Below are 19668 nucleotides of genomic sequence, written 5' to 3'. Positions count from 1 at the left end.
CTGCCCAGAGCAGCTGTGGCTGCCCCATCCCTGGAAGTGTTCCAGGCCAGGTTGGATGGGGCTCTGAGCAGGCTGGTGGAGTGGAAGGTGTCCCTGCCCATGGCAGGGGCTGGTTGGAATGAGGTGAGCTTAAAGGTCCCTTCCAACCCAAACCATTCTGTGACTCTGAGTTACAAGTGAGCTCTAAGTCTTGTCTAGCACCACCTGATTACTGAAGATGATGTATTCTTCCTGGGAATAGCAGGATACCATCCCCACTTTGGCTGGTCTCATCTGTGATAAAGGGGCACCAGTGCCCCACTCTGCCAGGCCCACAGGAGTCCTGCTCCATCCTGTATGAGCTCTCTGTATTGATAACAACAAAACTCCTACTCTTTTCCTCCAGGCACTCACTGAGGAGGTATTGAGGCATATCAATGACTGTGATCCTATCATTAACACAATTGCTATCAGTGCTATTCTCGTGCTTACAGTTGTAATTTTTCACCTGAACAGAGATTCAAGTGTACTTGGGGTTGGAATAGAAATTTATGCTGTCAAGAGCTACTCCTTCAGCCCAATAAGTGTGTTCTTCAGCTTGTGGATTAAGTGCAGTGTGAAAAGAGAATTGAGTATGTTTTGCTCCTCTCAACAAAATGAGAGTTCACAAGTTAAGCAGCATTTATCAGCATCCATGAATTGTAATTTTTTAAAACATTTTGATTACATTGGCATGTGAGCCTAGTGCTGGAGAAAGCTGCCTGAGTGAACTTTCTAACTCATGTAATTTGTAGCATTAGAGATTATTCTGACTGGATCCTTCTTAAACAAAACATCTGATAGTCAATCAGGAATGCTGCCCTAATAAAGATAGGATTAGAATTAAATGCAAAGTGACAGGGGGACAATAATCAGCAAGTAAGAAGTTCTTGTTACTTTCACTGTTCAGACTGGTGTACATTTCAAAGCGAGAGATTTTCACTCTGTGCTTCCCAAAGAGAGGCCATGGCAGTGCCTTGCACTTCCCAGCTTCTGCCTAGAAGCTGCTGGAGAAGCCTCACCTTCATCGTTTCCTACTCTTTCCACACACCTCTGTCATCCCTTAACATTTGTGTCCTTTCTTACCTGGGCAGGTGCAGTGGACAGAACTGATCAGGTCACACACAGTTAGCAGCCTGTCACTTACGTGAAAGCTGAAAATCTGGGTACAATTTTGGCCTGGACAGTGAGCCTGAGCTCATTTATGCCACTAGAACAGTCCATTTGTGTTAACCCTGTTACAATCTGCCCACAGCCTGGTGCAAAACAGCAATAAACAAATTAACCCAATAAAGTGACAATTGGTGAAAATGAATTGTTTTTTCTTCATTTCTTTCAAATACGTCAAGAATTTAATCTAAACTAACAGGACCATATTCCAAAATTCAGGATTGGACCTCTATTATAACAACTGCAAAACTATAGCTTGTAATGTTCTTCCAAAAATAGGACTAAAAGAGACATCTTCATTTGTCAGTTTAAAAGTGTTCTGAGGAATTGAGAAGAAACAGAAGTCTTAAGAATAATCTCATGTAAAGGCACTATCAGTCAACATCCTTAGTCTAATTTATATAACATAACAAAGCCCCAGCCTAAACCCCTATTAGTAAAAATCTTTAGCCTAATGTATATAACAAAACAATATTTTAGGCCTAAACCTCTATAGTAGTCAAAGGAATGACTTGCCTTTAAAAGAAATAAATAGCCAGGCTTGCAACAATATTTTGACGTTTAAAATAAAGTTTGAAAATCCAATTACCAACTGCAATAGAAACCATTATTAAAAAGACCAGCCCAGACATGCCCCTAAAACGGAATAAAAAAATCATTTGAGCAGTAAGGAAATGGTGAAAACTTTCATCAGGGAAACAACATTGATGTAATTTTGTCAGAGCCAGCAACATTTTTGAAACAACCCCCTGACTTTCTGCAGCTCTTAGCTGTAAAGAGTGACATTCACAAGCCTGAATGTTTTCACTGGCTGGCCCTGTCCAGGAGGAAATACTCCTCCTGGACCCTCCTTGCACACCCTCGTGTCAATACATGGATTAATGAGGAATATGGCAAGACAGTTTTACCAATTTCTGTCAGCCATTTGGCCACAGCTCCATAAATTTCATCGAGGATAAGGACCACCACGAGGTTAAGGATGACGGCAGTGGCAGTCACAGTCACTCGAACGTTGGACCTGGTTGTCTCGTTTGTGCTGAAGGACAAGGCTGCTGCTGTAGTGATTCGGTACACGATGACACCAAACACTGCTGAAAACGTCAGCATAATCTGCAAACAAATGAACCCAGGAATTAGTTCAGCTTGGAAACAGAAGCTTTGGCTGGGAGGCTGGGTGTGTTCCACAAATTGGCATCATAGGGTTATTTCTTAGAGCAAGGTGATAATATGCAGGTAATCGAATTAAAAGGCAACAATTCAAAGCTCTCCAACAAACAGGGACATAAATAAGAAAGCAGATGCACGACTCCAAACTGGCACAACAATTCAACTGGCACAAGATGCTCAGAAGGCTGGAGCACCTCTCCTGTGAAGACAGCCTGAGCGAGTTGGTATTGTTCACTCTGGAGAAGAGAAGGCTCCAGGGAGATCTTATACCACTTTTCAGTACCTAAAGGAGGCTTATAAAAAAGAGGGAAAGTGACTTTTTACATGGGCAGGTAGTGGTAGGAAAAGGGAGGATGGTTTTAAACCAAAAGAGGAGATTTTTGGTTAGATATGAGGAAGAAATTGTTCCCTGTGAGGTTGGTGAGGCCCTGGCACAGGTTGCCCAGAGCAGCTGTGGCTGTCCCATCCCTGGAAGTGTCCAAGGCCAGGTTGGACGGGGTCCTGAGTGCCCTGAACCAATGAGTGTCATCCCTGCCCATGGCAGGGAGTTAGAATTAGTTAATCTTTAAGGTCCCTTTCAACCCAAACCAATCTGTGATTCTTTTATACTGATTCCATGAATTCCTGAAGATGGGCATGTCTGTTCTGATTAAAGATACACATTTCATGCATGCCGTGAAATTTGGGCAGTTTGGGTTCAAAAGCAGGAATTAAGCAAGTTCTTTTATCTGGTTCAGATGGCTTGGACTGGAGGGCCTGTATTTATGTGCAGTCAGGTAAATAGGCTTTACTGGCTCAAACAGCTTCACCTGTGCTCAGCAGAAGTGCCAACTTGCAAACTAAAAAATAAGAAGTTTCCCCTGCTATTATTCCTTTAAGGCTGATCTAAGCAGGGTTATTAGGGCTTCACTTCTCATTTGTGTCCCAGAAATCACTTGGTATCCCTGGCATCCTTTGTGGGCTGGCTTTGACCCATGAGATGAGGAAAGTCAACCCTGCTACTTAAGGTCAAGTTCCCACAAGAAGAATTTGAATTTCACAGGGTTGTGGTATTCTGGTTTCAAGAAAAAAAAAAAAAAATCTAAACCAATCCACAATGAAAAAAAAATCAATAAAACAACAATAAAAAAATAGCAAATTTTCATCATTACAGCACAAAAGGGGGACAAGGTACATTTTCCCTTTCATTTTTGCCTTTGGCAAGAATTCCAGTGTACATTCGTTATTTTAGGTAAAACATCTTGAGATCCTCAGATGAAAGAGACTACCTCAATGTGAAAGATTAGACTATTGCAATTATTTCAATGGGCCTAGGGGCCCCGATTGACAACATGGTTTTAAGGAAATTTAACAGTTCGTTTTAATGATCCAGCAATAGTTTATTGAATTCCTGTGTGCAGAGGAAGGTTGTTGCATGAAAAGGAACTATTGCAAAAGAACCACAACAAGAATCAGAGTTAAATTATTAAAGGTTGAAGGTAAAAACTGGGCACGTTTTGCTTTTATGAAGACCTAGTAAACACACTAAAAATTAATTATTTGTAGAAACTCCTGGAGATTTCAGATGAAATTGTCAAATATGTTTTGTCAGCAAATAGTAATAACATGTTAGACCTAGTAAAACTTCTAATTTTTACTTTTTAAAGAACTGTTTCATTAATTTTAAATGAAAGGGTGAATGATAAAAGCCTGAGCCTGAAACAGTTTAAATGAAATCTCTTCAAATGGCATACAACATTATTTCCTTTGGTTTCATAATTTTCATTGTGTCAAGGAAACATTTCTAGTTTTTATATCTATTTTTCTTTTGACTTACCTGCCAAACATACAGACAAAAAGGTCACATTCATGCTGAACTACCTTGCTGTGACAGAAGGGGTGCAGGAACACAAGGACCATCACTTTTTTCTCACTTCCCCATTACAATCACTACAGCAGAGAGTAAAATCCCCAAAAAAGGAAGAAAACAAAACAGCACCACCTGGTATTAATTTACTTCACCTTCCACCTCTACAGTCACCTTAATCTCTTTTATTTTTCTTAATCTGAGTCACAGATTCCTTCTTCTTAATCACCTTCCTAATACTCTTTTCCTGTTTCTTCTCCCTGCAGATTTCTTAGCAATTTTTTCACTATGGTGGTGGACAAGGAAAACCAGCAAATTAAAGTTGGATGCCTCATTCTGGAGATGATGAGATCCCTGGGCCTCCACAGACACCTCTCTCCATCAAAAATTCCCACTTAGGAATGATATCTTAACAGTACAGGAAGAAGAGTCAAGGATAGCCCTCACTAAACAGAGAGAGAGGAAATTTCAGATCATGAAAATTCAATAGCAAATTCTTAAACCTGACCAAAGGAGTTTAGAGATCCCTTGCCCTGAGGAATATTACTGGAGGATGAGAGAGTAGCAGCCTTTTCAATCCATGCAGTGCCATAGCAAGGTATACAAAGTTACTGAAAAAAATATGTTTTATTTGTTTAAAGAACAAAAATATTTGCTTTGCAAAAGCACAAGGGCTTCAGAAACTCTCAGTTGCTCAGCTGTTTTTAAACATCTGCTTAGACACAGATGGAAAAACACTCCTTTAGGAGTCTTCATTATCTGTGCATCCAGCAAGAAGAGAAAATTGAGGAGAGCCTGTAGGACTGCACAGTGACTGTGAGCATAGTTCTCACTCCCCAGACAGTCACTGAGGGGGAATGGTTCCTGTATCTTCACAGCATTTCTCTCATTCCTGAAAATACCTCTTCTGCCCAAATTCCCGATCAGGCGGCCACCATTTGTGCAGCTGCCCACTTTGGGGTTTGTTGTCATTGCCAACATTCCCTCTGGCCATTCTTCCCCCCTGTTATGGCAGTTTCTTCCCTGAATGTCTGAACTAGTCCATCCAGGAACGAACTGCTTAGAAACAGATGTGAAAATTGGCTGCAGAAAAGGTCACCTACTGAGCCTGGTATGAATGAAGACAAACAGGAAAGCAAACTAGATCTGAGAAGGAAGCTATAAAACCCCGTGGGCTAGGCTGCTACCTCCATCCAAGTAGGATAACAATTTCATGTCCAAATAGTTGTCTGGCTCCCCAGTACAGCTATTCTAGAGTCAAGTATTACACCATGTGAGTGAGAATAGGGTGGAAGAGGCTAAACTCTTCTGCCATGACTCAAATTGATTTTCTTCCATCCTCTGACTGAGCCAAACAAAGAAAAGCCCCAGTGATGCATTGCTCCATGCCACCCAGCTCTCTTCCAACACTACCAGCGTTTTCATCACCAACTCAGAAATCTCTGCCGCAACAGGTGCCTTCTAAACGTGGACTTTATAAACTGTGACACCTTATTGTTAATCACACTCAAGCAAAACTTGTAGTTGCCCAGCTGAGCCCAGATCTCCTGCTTTCATTGATCTTACTCTGCAAAAATAAGACTTGTGAACTTCTGTCCTAAAATCCCTGCAAAATGTATAGCTTAAATTAAACTTGGATCTTCTGCCCCCTCTGCAGTCCAGTGAGGCTTTGTGTACAGAAAAAGGACTGTGCCCAGATTTCAAAGCATCCATAAATGCGTGAATTAATCCTTGGAATTATTTGGTGATGTAAGACTGGGCAAGAGAAGGAAAGCAAATGTTTTTTTCAACTGGCATTTTGAACAAAAAAACCAGCATGCCTAACTTAATAAAGACAGAGGAAAAGCCAGAAAGAAAGGAAAAGATCACAACACAATTCTTGAAAGAGGATTTACAAAAGTGAAGTACACACAGGAAGTACAGAAATTAAGGGAAAAAATTAAAAAAGAGAAAAGATTTTACACTAAAAAAACCATTACCAGTTTCAAGAATCATCAGGGAAAGTATGGGATATAAAGCTGGGGGAAGGAGGGACAGAACAAAACAACACCATTCTATAGTGATGTAAACCTTCATGGAAAACACCTATAGATTTGGGCCGCCAGACCCTTTTGGCCTGGAAAAGGTAGCATTAAAAATTCAACAACTGCTTCTGCAGCACTAGAAATGGCCATGCACTTGTGTGCAGCTCTGTATCTGAGTCATGTATCCCTGCACACACACACACACATAAATTCAAGATTTCATTACTTATTTTGTACTTAGTCCTTACAGTTAAAATAACTAATCTGTGTGAATAATAATAAGTGAAGTTAACCAGATCAACAAGGTTTTCTCAGTATGACACTATTTCACAGACTGACAACAAGACTTCAGTCTGGTGTTTCCAACTCCTGTTTAATTAATCTAGAAGGAAAAAGGGAAACATCCCATACAGTAAAGAGCAGATTGCAATATTCATGTAGGATAGCAGAGCGTGCTCTCCCTCATCAAGAGCTGGCTTGAATTTCATGCATGGCTTGCAAGTTGTCTCCTGTAGGTACTTACATATAAATAATGCTCAAAATACTGCCAAAAAAAAAAAAAACCCAAAACATTGTGGCCACTTTGCCAGATGGTGAAAGTCAGCCTAGTTCCACTAGTCATGAACAGAAGTTGAAGAATTTGAGCTCCATATTCTACATCTCACAAACTGTAGGTAATAACCCTTGATAAATCTCTTGGAGATGTTACAGTAAGCAGGGAGGGTAATACCTAGGCTATGAGTCAGGAAAGCACTTTAAGCTCATGCTTAGGGGAGATTTAAACATGTGGTGAAAGTCAAGAGCATGTGTAAGCACCTTGTCTGCAAAGGAATGACTTGTAAAAGCTAAATCAGGGCTGTGTGCTTAGTCAGACTCAATGTGCCCTGCTCTAAATGAAGTCATGACTGATGACACCTAGAAGTTCTGTCCAAAAAGTAAATACTTGGTATGGCCTCAGGATGGTAAACTCACTCAAAATGCTGCAAGTACATCCATATGTGACACACCTAATATGTACAGAAAATTTAATATGCAATGCATACCGAATATGTCATGCATACATCTTCGAAATTATATAAACATACCTATAAGGGTGTAGGCATTAACTTCAATGTGAGCATTTGATTGTCAGCAAAAGAAATGAAATCTTCACAGGACATGTGGTGCAGTATATGCAAATTTGAGTAAATCAGCAATACACTTAAAATAATTTAGGCCCCAAGTGAGTTTCCCATGTTAGATGCTGCAATGGCATAAACAGGCCTATTTCATTGCCATTTCATAGTGGGTGTAGATATGAATACAAGCTTCCAGTCAGGAATTGCTGTAACCAGAAGGATAATGGGATCCTTTACAATGTCATTTAGGGTTTGTTATCCAGGTTTTCCTATTGCTGTTTACGAAGTCCAGCAGATTCTTGATGTGTTTGTGATTTGCCGGAAATTTGACAAGGACAGTGGTGTCCCCACTTTACAGACTGACCTGCACACCTGATTCTTGTTCCCCAGGGAGGACTGTGTACCATGATCTTCCTCAACTACTGTACAGTCCATCCCTGAATGTCTTGGATAAATATTTCTCGGCAACTGATTTATTTCACTGGGATATCTCCTGTTCTGAGGCTCAACCTTTCCAAACATCACCATGACCAACATATGCAATACTGTGCTTACCACTAAATATCAGTGTTATCCCTTCATTGGATGACAGAGATGGAGCAGAAACCCTGGGGGAGAGGCAGAATTTCTGTAAGGAGCTGCTGGCATTACAGCAACTCAGCTCTTCCACAAGCAGCCTTTGGGAAAAGAGAATAAAGCTGGAGGCACGCATTGAGCTCCATGAACCTCCCTAGTATTTCTCCCAAGCTGACCTTACCTTCAGATTTTTAACATATTTCAGAACATTAGTTCAAGGGTTTCCCTCTAGATGCTCATGGCAAAGTTTCTCACACCTAATAAACGAGCAGAAATGCAGCTTATGTTACCATAAATAAAATCAGCCCAAAGTTTGCTGCATATCCAGGCATGCGGTCACTCCACGTCAGCTTCTCCTTTTCATTCTGTAGGCAAAACACATAAACAAAGTAACAGGCATGACAGAACTGTACACCAGGAAATATTAGAATGAAAAAGATTTGTTATTGAGAACCATTCTCAACTCCCATGCTGTGATTTTGAAATATATTATGCTATTTAGAACACTGATATTTTAAAGTAGATTTTAATTGAAATAAAAGAGGGTAAGAGTAAATAAGACATGTCGAAAACGTCTGCAAAAATCAGAAAATATCCTATGCAACTCTGATTTTAGTATTTGAAAGCATGTATTCAACTCTTACTAAAGTTCAAATCAGGAGAAATCCCTGAGATTGACCTTAATTTAGATTCAGGCAAAGCAAGATTCAAGCATTTATTCTGAATTGCTTCTTGTAAAACTACAGAAGAACAGTGCTTGAGACAGAAATCATGATAAGAATGCTGACTACCATTGAACCCAGATTTTTTTGTCTAATAGTCACAAGCACCAAATGTGACCCCTCAGATAATTCTTGCAAGAGACCCCCCAGTCCTTCTCCTGGTACTCGTTTTATAGCAGAGGGAAATTACAAAAGCAAGGCCCGTCTGATCTCTGCTGCCAGCCTTGTTTTCTTCATGCATAAACAGCATCTCCCTCTTCCCTGCATAATTTAAAGCAACTGTGATCAGTGAAATCCAGTATGCTTTTCCCCTCCCCACACAAACTCAACTCCAGCCCCAGCCGCACGTACATCTAAAGACATTTGAAGATGGATTTAAGTGAGAAATATGATTCCCTCCTCTCAAAATAGGTTTCTTAAAATAATAATAAGGTCACTGCTTTGTTTAAGTTAAACTAAAACTGTGTAATCAAATTAACTAAGGACACAAAGCCAGCTGCTGTTTGTATTTCTGTGAAGCACCATTGCTGCCCCATGGATCAGTACTACCCTTACACTGGAGTTAGCCCAGAGTTATTCTGAATTTAGACAAATTTAAATCAGATTAGAACTCAGGTCAAAGGTTTCCAATAAACCATTTCTAAAGCACAATTGTCCTCAGACAAACATAAAAATCTGGGAGCATTGTGCCTTTGTAAGAAGTTCTCCCAAAGCAGAACTAGGATTGCAGTATATAAGAGCAGAAATGCAGCCGTGGATTTTTTAACCAGGACGTGGAATTAGACCTAGGACACAATCCTGTCTACACATCCATTGCCATGGTGGTGGTGCCTCAGACACTGTGGGAAGGAGCAGTCCCTCTTGTGACCTTGCCTCCGTCGAGACAGTCCTGGCAGCACTGGGGCACAGCAAACCCAACCAGAAGCACCAACAGTTTGGCCCAGTGTGTGCAGCACATAAATACTCTTTACAGGACTTTGTGTTCATACACAAAGTCCAGCATTAAGCTGGAAGGCCACTTGAAAAAGCATTCCTGTGAATGCACAGATGCATTTCATTGCATTTTGGCTGTTAGCAATTCTACAGGACGTAAAGATGTTCTGAGGGATTATACTCTCAAAAGGCCTGAAAGATACCACATTTTACAGTTTCACTAGGGGCTGTATGGGGCTGTGGCTGGTGTGGGGCTGTGCTTTGTACTTGTGCTGAACACAGGGCTGATAATACAGAGATGGGTTTGTTATTGCTGAGCTGAGCTTACACAGACCCAAGGCCTTTTCTGCTTTTTTGCTGCCACACTGCTGAAGGAATTTAGGAGGAGACACAGCCAGGACAGGTGAACCCAACTGACCAAAGAGACATTCCCGATCATCTGACATCATGATCAGTGTATAAAGTGGAGGGGGGAAGAGCAGGAAGGGGGACATGTTTGCAGTGATGGCATTTGCCTTCCTGAGTAACTGTTGCGTGTGATGGGGCCCTGTTCTCCTGGGGATGGCTGAACACCTGCCCAACCATGGCAAGCAGGGAATTAATTCCTTGTTTTGCTTTGCTATGAAGCTGCCTTTATCCCAACCAGGGATTTTCACCCTTTTACCCTTCCCATTCTCCCCCGATCCTGCTGTTTGGGGAGGGAGTGAGTGGCTGCTGGCTGGGGTTACACCAGGATGGTCAGCAGGCCATCTTCTCAGCTTGCCCTTCCATGCACATGCTTCCTTGAACCTTATTTTTCCATGAGTTTGCCACGGTCTGTAGCACTCAGCCAAAGGGAGATCTGTACAGCGTGAGGAGTTGCTAAGCCAACATGAGAAGAAAGGAAATGCTGGAGGAAGTAACTGAGTTACTCAGCGTACATGGCCAAAAACAAATTTGGACATTTAACTCAATATCCCAGAGCTCCCAGTCAATCCCAGAAGTCTCAGCTTCTCCTAGTCCCTCCCAGAGCTCCCAGTCCATCTCTGTTTTTCCCAGTTCATCCTCATCCATCCCAGAGCTCCCAGTCCATCCAGGCAGTGGAAAGCTACCTTCTGTTGTTGCGATCAGAGACAGGACTCGAGGAAACAGGATGAAGCTGAGTCAGGGAAGGTTTAGGGTGGCTATCAGGAAAAGGTTCTGCCCCCAGAGTGTGGTCGGGTGCTGAACAGGTTCCCTGGGGAATAGTCATGGCCCCAAGGCTGCGAGAGCTCCAGGAGCATTTGGACAATGCTCTCAGGCACAGAGTGGGATTGTGCAGAGCCAGGAGCTGAACTGGATGATCCTCTATCTGGAGCAGCCCAAAAAGTGTAAGCATTTATTGACGTAACAAAATGAAATTGATCATCTGAAGAACAATCTCAGTGACAGATATGTTACACTGGGGAGTATTCCCCAAGATGAACTGTGTTACAGGGGAATATTTATATGCAGACAGAAAACCTCACAGTAGAAATTGATTGGTTTTGTGCCAAAGGCAAACTGAAAGATTTGCTTTAAAAATCTTACTTTCATTTTCTTTCAATGCAATGATGGATTTGCAATGCTAGTGGAGGAAAAAGCAGATTTTGGTCTGTGTGCAGTGATGTGTTCTTGTTTTAATGTTTAATGGTGTGTTGAATGTTCCTTGAAGAGATACAATTCTTTTCCTATTAAAAAATAAAAAATGAAATTAAAAAAATCAAAAAAGAAAGAAAAATAAAATTAAACCGCTTTCTATATGTTCTGGATGGTTTATTTCCATATGAGTTACATAACATGGCAAAGACCCGGCTCTGCAGCCTCAGGTGAGTGGGCCTCTGAGCTGTGGAAACCTGGAAGTACCCTGCACTTGGACAGCACCAGGCAGCTTTTGAAAACACTGCTACATTTCTCTGTGAATTAAACCACAGCCACTTTGCTCAGATCTCAAGTATTTAAGTCATTTATTGATATTTTCCCTCAAGACAACACCTCCTCCAAGCAGGTGTTTCTAACCATAGCAATGCCAGCTCAGCCTGCACTTGGGGAGCACAGCAAGAGATTTTCTGTCTTTTCCATCCTGCTTTGTAGCTCCAGTGCTGAAATTCGGGCTCTTCGCTGTGGTTGCACCTGGGCAATCCCAATGATTTCACTGGACTTGCACAGAGTTGTAGTAATCGACTGGAATTTAGTAAAAGATGTTCAGAGAAGAACAAAATCCAGGACCCCTCTCTAAGGTCTTACACTGCTAGCAACAAAAAAAAGCTGCAATATTATATTTCCAATCACAAAATCCAGAAATTCATCCCTAAGTATGCCCAGGAACCTTCAAATAAGTAATTGCCATTTTTATAACTGCACATTTCTTAGCAGATTTCTACTTTAATTTTTACTTCAATACAAAACCTTTCATTTGTGTAAAAACTGCACTGTCCAAATGAGCATCTAGAAATACGAATTGTGGTATCAAATACAGCTCTTCTATATTTGTGTGACACCCAAAACATTGCCTGTGCACTGCAGGCTCAAGGCATGAAATGAGCTGCTTCTGAAATACGGGGTCCCTATAATTTTTCTTTGGCTTTGAAATAAGTTTAAGACAAGGAGAAGAGGATCCTTCAGAGCTATTTGGAAATTATGAGCCAAAAAAAGCCTGCAGAATGGGCAGTTTTGGAAAACAATCAATTCCAGGGTGACGACACAAAAAGAGGCACAATCAAGGACCATCAGCATTGCTGGGCTCTTGCAGTGGCCACAGTGGTCATTACAATTGAGAAACTTTGGCCAAGTTCATGGGATTCTTTCAGCCTGTATTTGAGACTCAAAATTTTTGAGGGCTTGTATTAGCCCTCAGACATCTGTGAGGAAACAAGAAACTGCTGCCGTGCTGGGTATCTGCAATGTCTGTACCTACCCCGTCTGAATTTAGAAGTTCTACCTTCACGCTCCCACAAAAGCTGAAAGAAAGAGCTTTTGGTTTAAAACCCATTAAAAGAGAGAACTTCATTTTCTGTTCTTCTCACTCAAGCAGCAATGGCATTTTAACAGTAAATGTGGTTGTGTTTTGTGAGCAATGTTCTGTCTCAGGACTGCACATGGAAAACAAACTGCCAAGATTCATTTGGAGACGAAGGACTGCAAAACCTTTAATTAAAAATTTTTGCTGTCTTTGAAACATGCAGTATAGCACAGACACACCATTAGCTTTCAGTGGAGCTTAGTGGACAGACTCTAAATCTAAATTGTGGAAGCAATGCAGAATAGAGAGCTGTGAGAAGTGTGTGCAAGGCTTAGTACTGGAATTGTGGAAATTAATGGATTTTAAGGCTAAGCAATGTTATTTTTAACCACCCAGTCTTAGTCTCTTTTGTAACCACAGAACCTCCTTGAGATGATTTTTGCTATAAGGATAATAAATGTGATTCAACTATTTTTTTTTAGAAAAAACCTCTAATCACAGCTTGAGCATTTCTGTGATGAACAGTCAGTCACAAGCCTTATTAGGTCATTCCAATTGCTAATTACCTTAGCTGTTGAAAATGTATGGCTTATTTCCAAGCTGAATTTGCCTATCTGCACCCTCCAGCCGTGGCATTTAGCTGCAAATTTGTCACTTAAGAGCATCTACTGGCAGACTTTTGAGGTTTGGCTGTGGGTTCTTATGAACTGTGATCAGGCCACCTCTTGGCATTTAAGCTGGCTGAGACCACTCCCTCAGAGTGGAAACAATCAGCCAAGCCCACAGCTGTGTTTCTTCTCCTGTAATGGGGCTGGAAGTAAATCTCCCACAGGCTACAGCCCTGACACGGGCAACTGACTTGGCCCTTCACATGTCAGGGCTCATAAAAGCATGAATAGCCAAGCCTCTGTGCCTCAGGAGACTCAGAAATATCTCATGTTGTGGTGGGTGAGGGTTGTGCTTCCAGCCATGGAGCCTGGCAGGAAAGAGGATACCAGCCTCAACTCTGTCAGGGGAGGTGCTGGCAGAATGGAGGGAAGGATCCGTGAACCCAAGTGCTTTCTACTCTTATGAGTCTTACCGCTACATTCTGAAATTCCTAATGGAAAATAAAAAGGCCCAGAGCAGCTGTGGCTGCCCATGCCTGGAAGTGCTCAAGGCCAGGTTGGATGGGGCTCTGAGCAGCCTGAGATAGTGGAAGGTGTCCCTGCCCATAGCAGGGGCTTGGAACTTCGTTGGTCTTTAAGATGCCTTCCAACCCAGGCTGTTCCATGATTCTGTGACATATGCACAGCATTTGACACACATACATATACACACACATATCAAATGTATGTGTATGTATGTCACATGCATGCCTGAGTACCTTGATAAAAACTTGCAGTAGATTCGTGGAAATATTTCAAGCTGTTTCCTTCACACAGTAATAATGACAAAGGCTGGAGGTCTGCTCTCACTGTAGTTTAAATCTGTAAAGCCAGACTTGGTTAAATTAACACACTGTAGTTTACTCAGGAATAAAAATTGTTCCTTTGCTGCAGTTAAAGCTTCTTCAGTCACTGAGACTCAGTGCATTGTGGCATATTGCAATCTTTATTGTGTAAGTGGCATTAAGGTGCTTAGACTTTATATCACTGTTTAATATCAAGTGCTTGGTATTTACATATGGTTCAAGTGAAAACTGGCAGCACTTAGTCTTTTACAATGACAGTTTAACATATGGCTTTACAAGTATGAATTATTTATGCCAACTTGAAGCCATTCAGAATATTACCAGGAAAACACTATAATTTGTACAAACAATAGGGTTACATCTGTAGTCATAAATATTCATTGTTTGTCAATGCTCTTTGTAGATGATTAATAAATCATAATGAGGCTGATCCTGAGAAGGAAAAGGGCCAGCTGTACAAATACATCTGGTGGGATTTCCAAAGCCCCTGACTGACAGTGGTACTCAGGCCTGCCATAGTAGAGAAGGTGGTACTGGAATGTCACAAGTTCAGCTCAGGGCGTGAAGGGACACCCTGCCACCTACTCAGCTTTTGTTTTTTTAGTGTATCTCCTGAAAAATCTCAAAGAATGTAATAAAATACCACATGTGGCTTTTAAATACTCTTAAATAAATATAGTCAAGCATAAGGAAGGCAGATTCTGAGCCAGACATGTGCCTACTTTACTTTGCATGATTAAATCAATTTAATATGCTTTGATACTGACTGGACATGTAACTGTGAGGGAGAAAAAGGTGAGTTTCAAAGAGTGGCTTTAGAAAAAAATTGATTTCATTGTCCTGGAGTTCACTGGGTTTCCAACCTCCACTTTGTACCCTGAAATCCAGACCACCACTATTGTGATAGTCAACCTGGTTCCACACTTTCTCATGTAAACTGTGAACATCTGATGGAGAAGTTAATGGAATAATAAACACCACCCATTTTAAAATAATCTATCAAGCATAATTTTTAAAAAAAATTACCTTTTAGTAGTTCCCATAATTCAGCACCATTTAAATTACTGGAAATGACTTAATTTAAGAGTTTCTCTCTGTAAATTATTTTAAGCATAGGACTAACAGCTCTGTGTGAGTCCATTGGTTATACAAGCAGATGCCAACTACTTGAAGTATCCCTTCTTAAAATATATAAAAGTCCAAAATTATGTTATCTTTTATAACTGCAAGTGTATTTGTCTCAGGTAGATAACAGTTCACCTGAATTTTATCTTTAAAATCACTTGTTCAATCTCATTATACACTTTAACATAAGCAATTTGGGCCCACTGGAACTAAGGCAGTTGGCAATTTTGCAATTTGCAAAGCACAAATTACAATTATCTGAATTAAATTCAACTGAGCTTATGATTTCAGTTCTGGAAGAGATGCATTTAGTGCTAGACTCTGAGGAAAGATGTCCTTTCCATGTTCCCTTGAAGCTTGTCTGGCCTAGTTTTGTGTCGGCATCCTAGCTGGAAGAATCTAGACTGAACATCTTGCTGCTGTGAAATCATCGCAGAATTCCTAGTGAAGCAAAATCTCTAAGGCTTTGGCACTGCACACTTATAGGATGATTCTCCATTGTCTTACACCATGTGAAGCCATTTATCCCCACACAAAGTGGGAGACAAAGACATGCAACACATTATCAGCTTCCTTGGGTTGCAATTTCAAATTTAGTTTACACAAACTGTGAATGATCACACCAGCACCAGAGGAGAGCACAGTGGTATAAGTTTTAGCAATGTTTTTAAGCTGGTAATGAAAAGCTTGAGAAGCAGAGAAAGGATTAAAAGGGGGATGTGGCTATGCAAAATTCTTTCCCTGGCTCCAGAGCATTTACTACCAGCTGTAAAGTATTAATTAAGTTTGTATTGTAACATTTGAATTTGCTATAAAATTTGAAACGCAGTTGCAGAATACAATCTACAGAGGCAAACTTTTGCCAGTAACAGAGAGATGACGTGCAGAAAAGAGTTCTGGATAAACAGCAAAGGAAGACTGGAAGGATGGGAAAGGATACAAGAGAAAGGGGCCTTCAGCTCTCTCCATTTTGCTCCAAAAAAGACTCATTTTGGAGTTCCGAGAGTCCTGCCCCTGCTTTCTCTGTCACTGGCACTGCCTCTTGCTCTGAGCCCACGTCCAGGGAAAGTATTTTGTTTGGCTAATCATGGAGAAAGTCTATCATAAGTAAACATCCATAACAAGCACCCTTGTACCTTCCCACACACCCAGCCTGCCCCCAAAACCCAACAAGAGTGGAGGAGTATGGAATAGTAATTAAGAGGTGTCAGTAAAACACTAGAAGACAAAGTAGCAGACTCTATTAATAGAGTTGGAAGAGTAATGAAATACACACATTTTGGTGCTATGAGCATTATCTTCAGACTTTTGAGAGCTGTGATTTCAGGGAATTACAAACATGAATGTTTGCCTCAATTCTCATTTTTCAAAAATGTAAATTCCAATCTAAATTTATTTTTGTAAATTTTATATAGATAGAAAAATAGATAGATAGATAGATAGATAGACAGATAGAGATATATATACACACGTTTCTGACGATATAAAATTGGCAGTGACTTCCTCATGAATCACAGAACCATTCAGGTTGGAAAAGACCTCTGAGATGAGCAAGTCCAAGCTTTGACCAAACACCATCTTGTCAACTAAACCAGAGCACTGAGTGCCACTGGACTGAGTCCAGTCTTTCCTTAAACACCTCCAGGGATGATGCCTCCACTGCCTCTCTGGGCAGTCCATTCCAATGTCTAATCACCCTCTGTGAAGAAATTCTTCCTGACGTCCAACCTGAACTTCCCCTGGTCCATAGCAATCTAATTGCAAATCCTTTCCAATTTCCAAACAGGGAGATGATAACTACTCTTACACTGGGCTGAATTAGGTAATATTTATTCCAGTTGTATATATGTGCTAAAACTGTGTAGGAAACACACAAAGCTCTCCAGGCAGTTAGTTCCTACCAGCATCCCAGATCATTTGCCTTATTTTTTTCTTTCTGAAGAAACAGTTGTGTTGGCAACTGGCAGTAAAATGAAGATCTATTGAAAGTTGCTTTGAAAAGCCTTAGCTGGATTTATTACAAAGCAAGTTGGCAAAATGGGAAACAGTAGGCTTCACATTTCATTTTCTTAAAAATGTTTCTCTGTGTCTTTCCTACTATTAACAAAAAAAAAGGTGGAGTATGTCTATCAACAAAACAAATGTCTGTAATCCCAAACCAAAAAAGTGGTGGAAGTAGTGGCAAGATGTACGTGAAACCGTGAGGTGGTATCTCCTCAGAGATCAGTGTTTATCCTACATTTAACATAGCAACAACTCTCCATGCCATGTCAATTGGATTTGCAGAGGAGACTAAATTAGGAAAGATTGTGAATAGTGAAGGCAGCAGAGATTAAATACCAGGCCGTTGAGAAGGCAGAAATGCAGGCGTGAAATAGAATGAGATTCAAGGAGGACAAATTAAGGCTGATCCAACAAGGAGCATAATTTGAAACAGCAGTAATGCTCAGCAAAGTAAAAAGTGATATCAAATATCCTTGGAGAGCAGTGAGTTACTGTGTGAAAACCAAACCTGGAGAGGATAGAAAAGGTGGTAATTTATACTTGGATCATCCTCAGAGGTAGTGAAGAGATGAATGTTTTAAAGCATGCACAACCTGCATGGGTGTACATGTAGAATATGGAGAGAACTGGGGAGAGGTATGCACAAAATCAGCCTTCTAATGCATTGGAAATTCCAAAAACTCTGCCTTCACCTCTAGCAAGGGATAAGCTCGTGTTTCTCCCAGTTGTTTATACATGGTAGAGAGCAAGTAGAGTATGGGCACATATATTCCAGTGGATGAGCACAGACCTGAGCTGACACTGCCCAGGTTATTGATAGAATTACAGAAAGGATCACGAAGATGCCTGGATGTGAGAAGCATATACTGAAAGGATCTCTGGGAGGAGCCATAAGTCAAATAGTGTGATTTGTGATGCTCTACCTCCCCCCAGAGACTTGCTCCAAGTCTTCATACCAAGCTAAAGAATTTCAGCACTTCTAGTGTCATCACAGAAAACAGTGATATGGAATCTTGCATTTAAGCCCTCTCTTACAATCAAATTACAGCTTACAGTGTGAAGTCCTCAATGCAGTATTTCCTCAAAGTTCCCAAAGATATGCAGATGGATACTCTCATTTGCTACAGTTCTTTGCACCCGACTGCTGGAAGACTTTCAAGGTTGACTCTATCCAAGGGAAAATTGTAGGGGTTTGTTGGATATCCTCTGTTGGCACAAATCTGATCTAAAAGTTTCTATTATATAGAATGGCCTGGATTGGAAGGCACCTTAAAGATCACCTCATTCCAATCCCCTGCCATGGGCAGGGACACCTTCCACTGTCCCAGGTTGCTCAGAGCCCCATCCAGCCTGGCCTAGGACACTTCCAGGCATGGGGCAGCCACAGCTTCTCTGGGCAACCTGTGCCAGGGCCTCAGCAGCCTCACAGGGAACAATTTCTTCCTAATATCCAATCTAAACCTGCTCTCTGTCAGTGTGAAGCCATTCCCCCTTATCCTGTGCCTCCAGGCCCTTGTAGTGTAGTTGTGTAGGACAGTCAGTCTCTGAACTTTACATCAGCCATGACTAAATGGGAGGAAAAGCAGTGCCAGGACAAAGAGAACTTTTGTAAGGACCTCCCACTCGTGTTTATTCTACATGAATGGCCTCTTTCAAAAAGGAAAAGGTATGTTTGTTTTTCACCTTTGATAGAATGTGGTCACTGGTACAGCTGCAGAGACAATGGATGGAGGAAGAAAGATCTTTGGAATCTGAGGAATTGCTGAGGAATTCTCCATTACTTTGAAATCAAGGCCATCTGCTTTTCTATAATTTTTTGGTTTAGTTTGATAATTCTTATGGATTTGTTGAAGGATTCATTCAGTGACACTCTATAACTTGGGTAATAGAGGAAAGCAGGTCATATCAAAATTAAAGAAAAAAAGTATTTTGAAAGAAACATATGTAAAGAAAATAGAAAAACAGTCTTCATCTCTGTTGCTGATATGAGTAAAAAGCAACTAGGGGAGTAAAATACCAACAAGAAATTTAGGCTAGACATAAAAAAAACCCCTTGGAACAGTAAATCCTTTGATCCTTCAAACAGATATAGGTAACACCTGGGAAAAGCTCCATAACAAGGCCATGGTATCTTCATTACTGAAGATTTTTAAGAACAGCTTGAAGAAATGCCTGGCAAATATGACACTGGGTATAACTGGTCCTGCTTTGGAGCACAGTGCAGGAACTGGATGTACCCTTCTAAGCTTAATTCCTGCATTTTATTTTCTGTAATGCCTATGACATTAATGGCCTGAAAACCATTTAAATTACTGTGAACTCTATCTATTTCTTTCTCCTGTTCAGAAAAGTATGAAATGCTGATAAATCTCATGTATTTTCCTCAAATCACCAGCAAGAGAAATAAAAAATTTAAGTAGTTCAAGCCAACAGTTACTGGTAGGACATGAGCAGATGTGTGGTGACACATAAATGATTCCCTCATCATGTATCCACTCACTTAACTCCTGTGATCAAATACAACTATCTTACACCACTTCAGGGGCCACTGAA

General features: G+C 40.9%; 1 protein-coding gene across 1 annotated transcript in view; it reads right to left on the bottom strand.

The window, feature by feature from the left end:
* Positions 1-19668, bottom strand: part of ANO2 (anoctamin 2) — a 149051-nt gene that overhangs the window by 31544 nt on the left and 97839 nt on the right. The window contains exons 15-16 of the mRNA XM_042050444.1: positions 8210-8284; positions 2097-2298 (exon numbers count right to left, since the gene is read on the bottom strand). Coding sequence (XP_041906378.1) covers positions 2097-2298; positions 8210-8284 — 277 coding nt within the window. The remainder of the gene's footprint in view (positions 1-2096; positions 2299-8209; positions 8285-19668) is intronic.

The sequence above is a fragment of the Corvus kubaryi genome, unplaced genomic scaffold (genome assembly GCF_017639235.1).
Source record: "Corvus kubaryi isolate FWS band 111438036 unplaced genomic scaffold, C.kubaryi_AGA036_p1.0 74, whole genome shotgun sequence".
In the NCBI taxonomy this organism is placed as follows: Eukaryota; Metazoa; Chordata; class Aves; order Passeriformes; family Corvidae; genus Corvus; species Corvus kubaryi.
The sequence above is the reverse complement of the archived record's forward strand: the minus strand, read 5'-3'. Positions and strand labels throughout refer to the sequence as shown.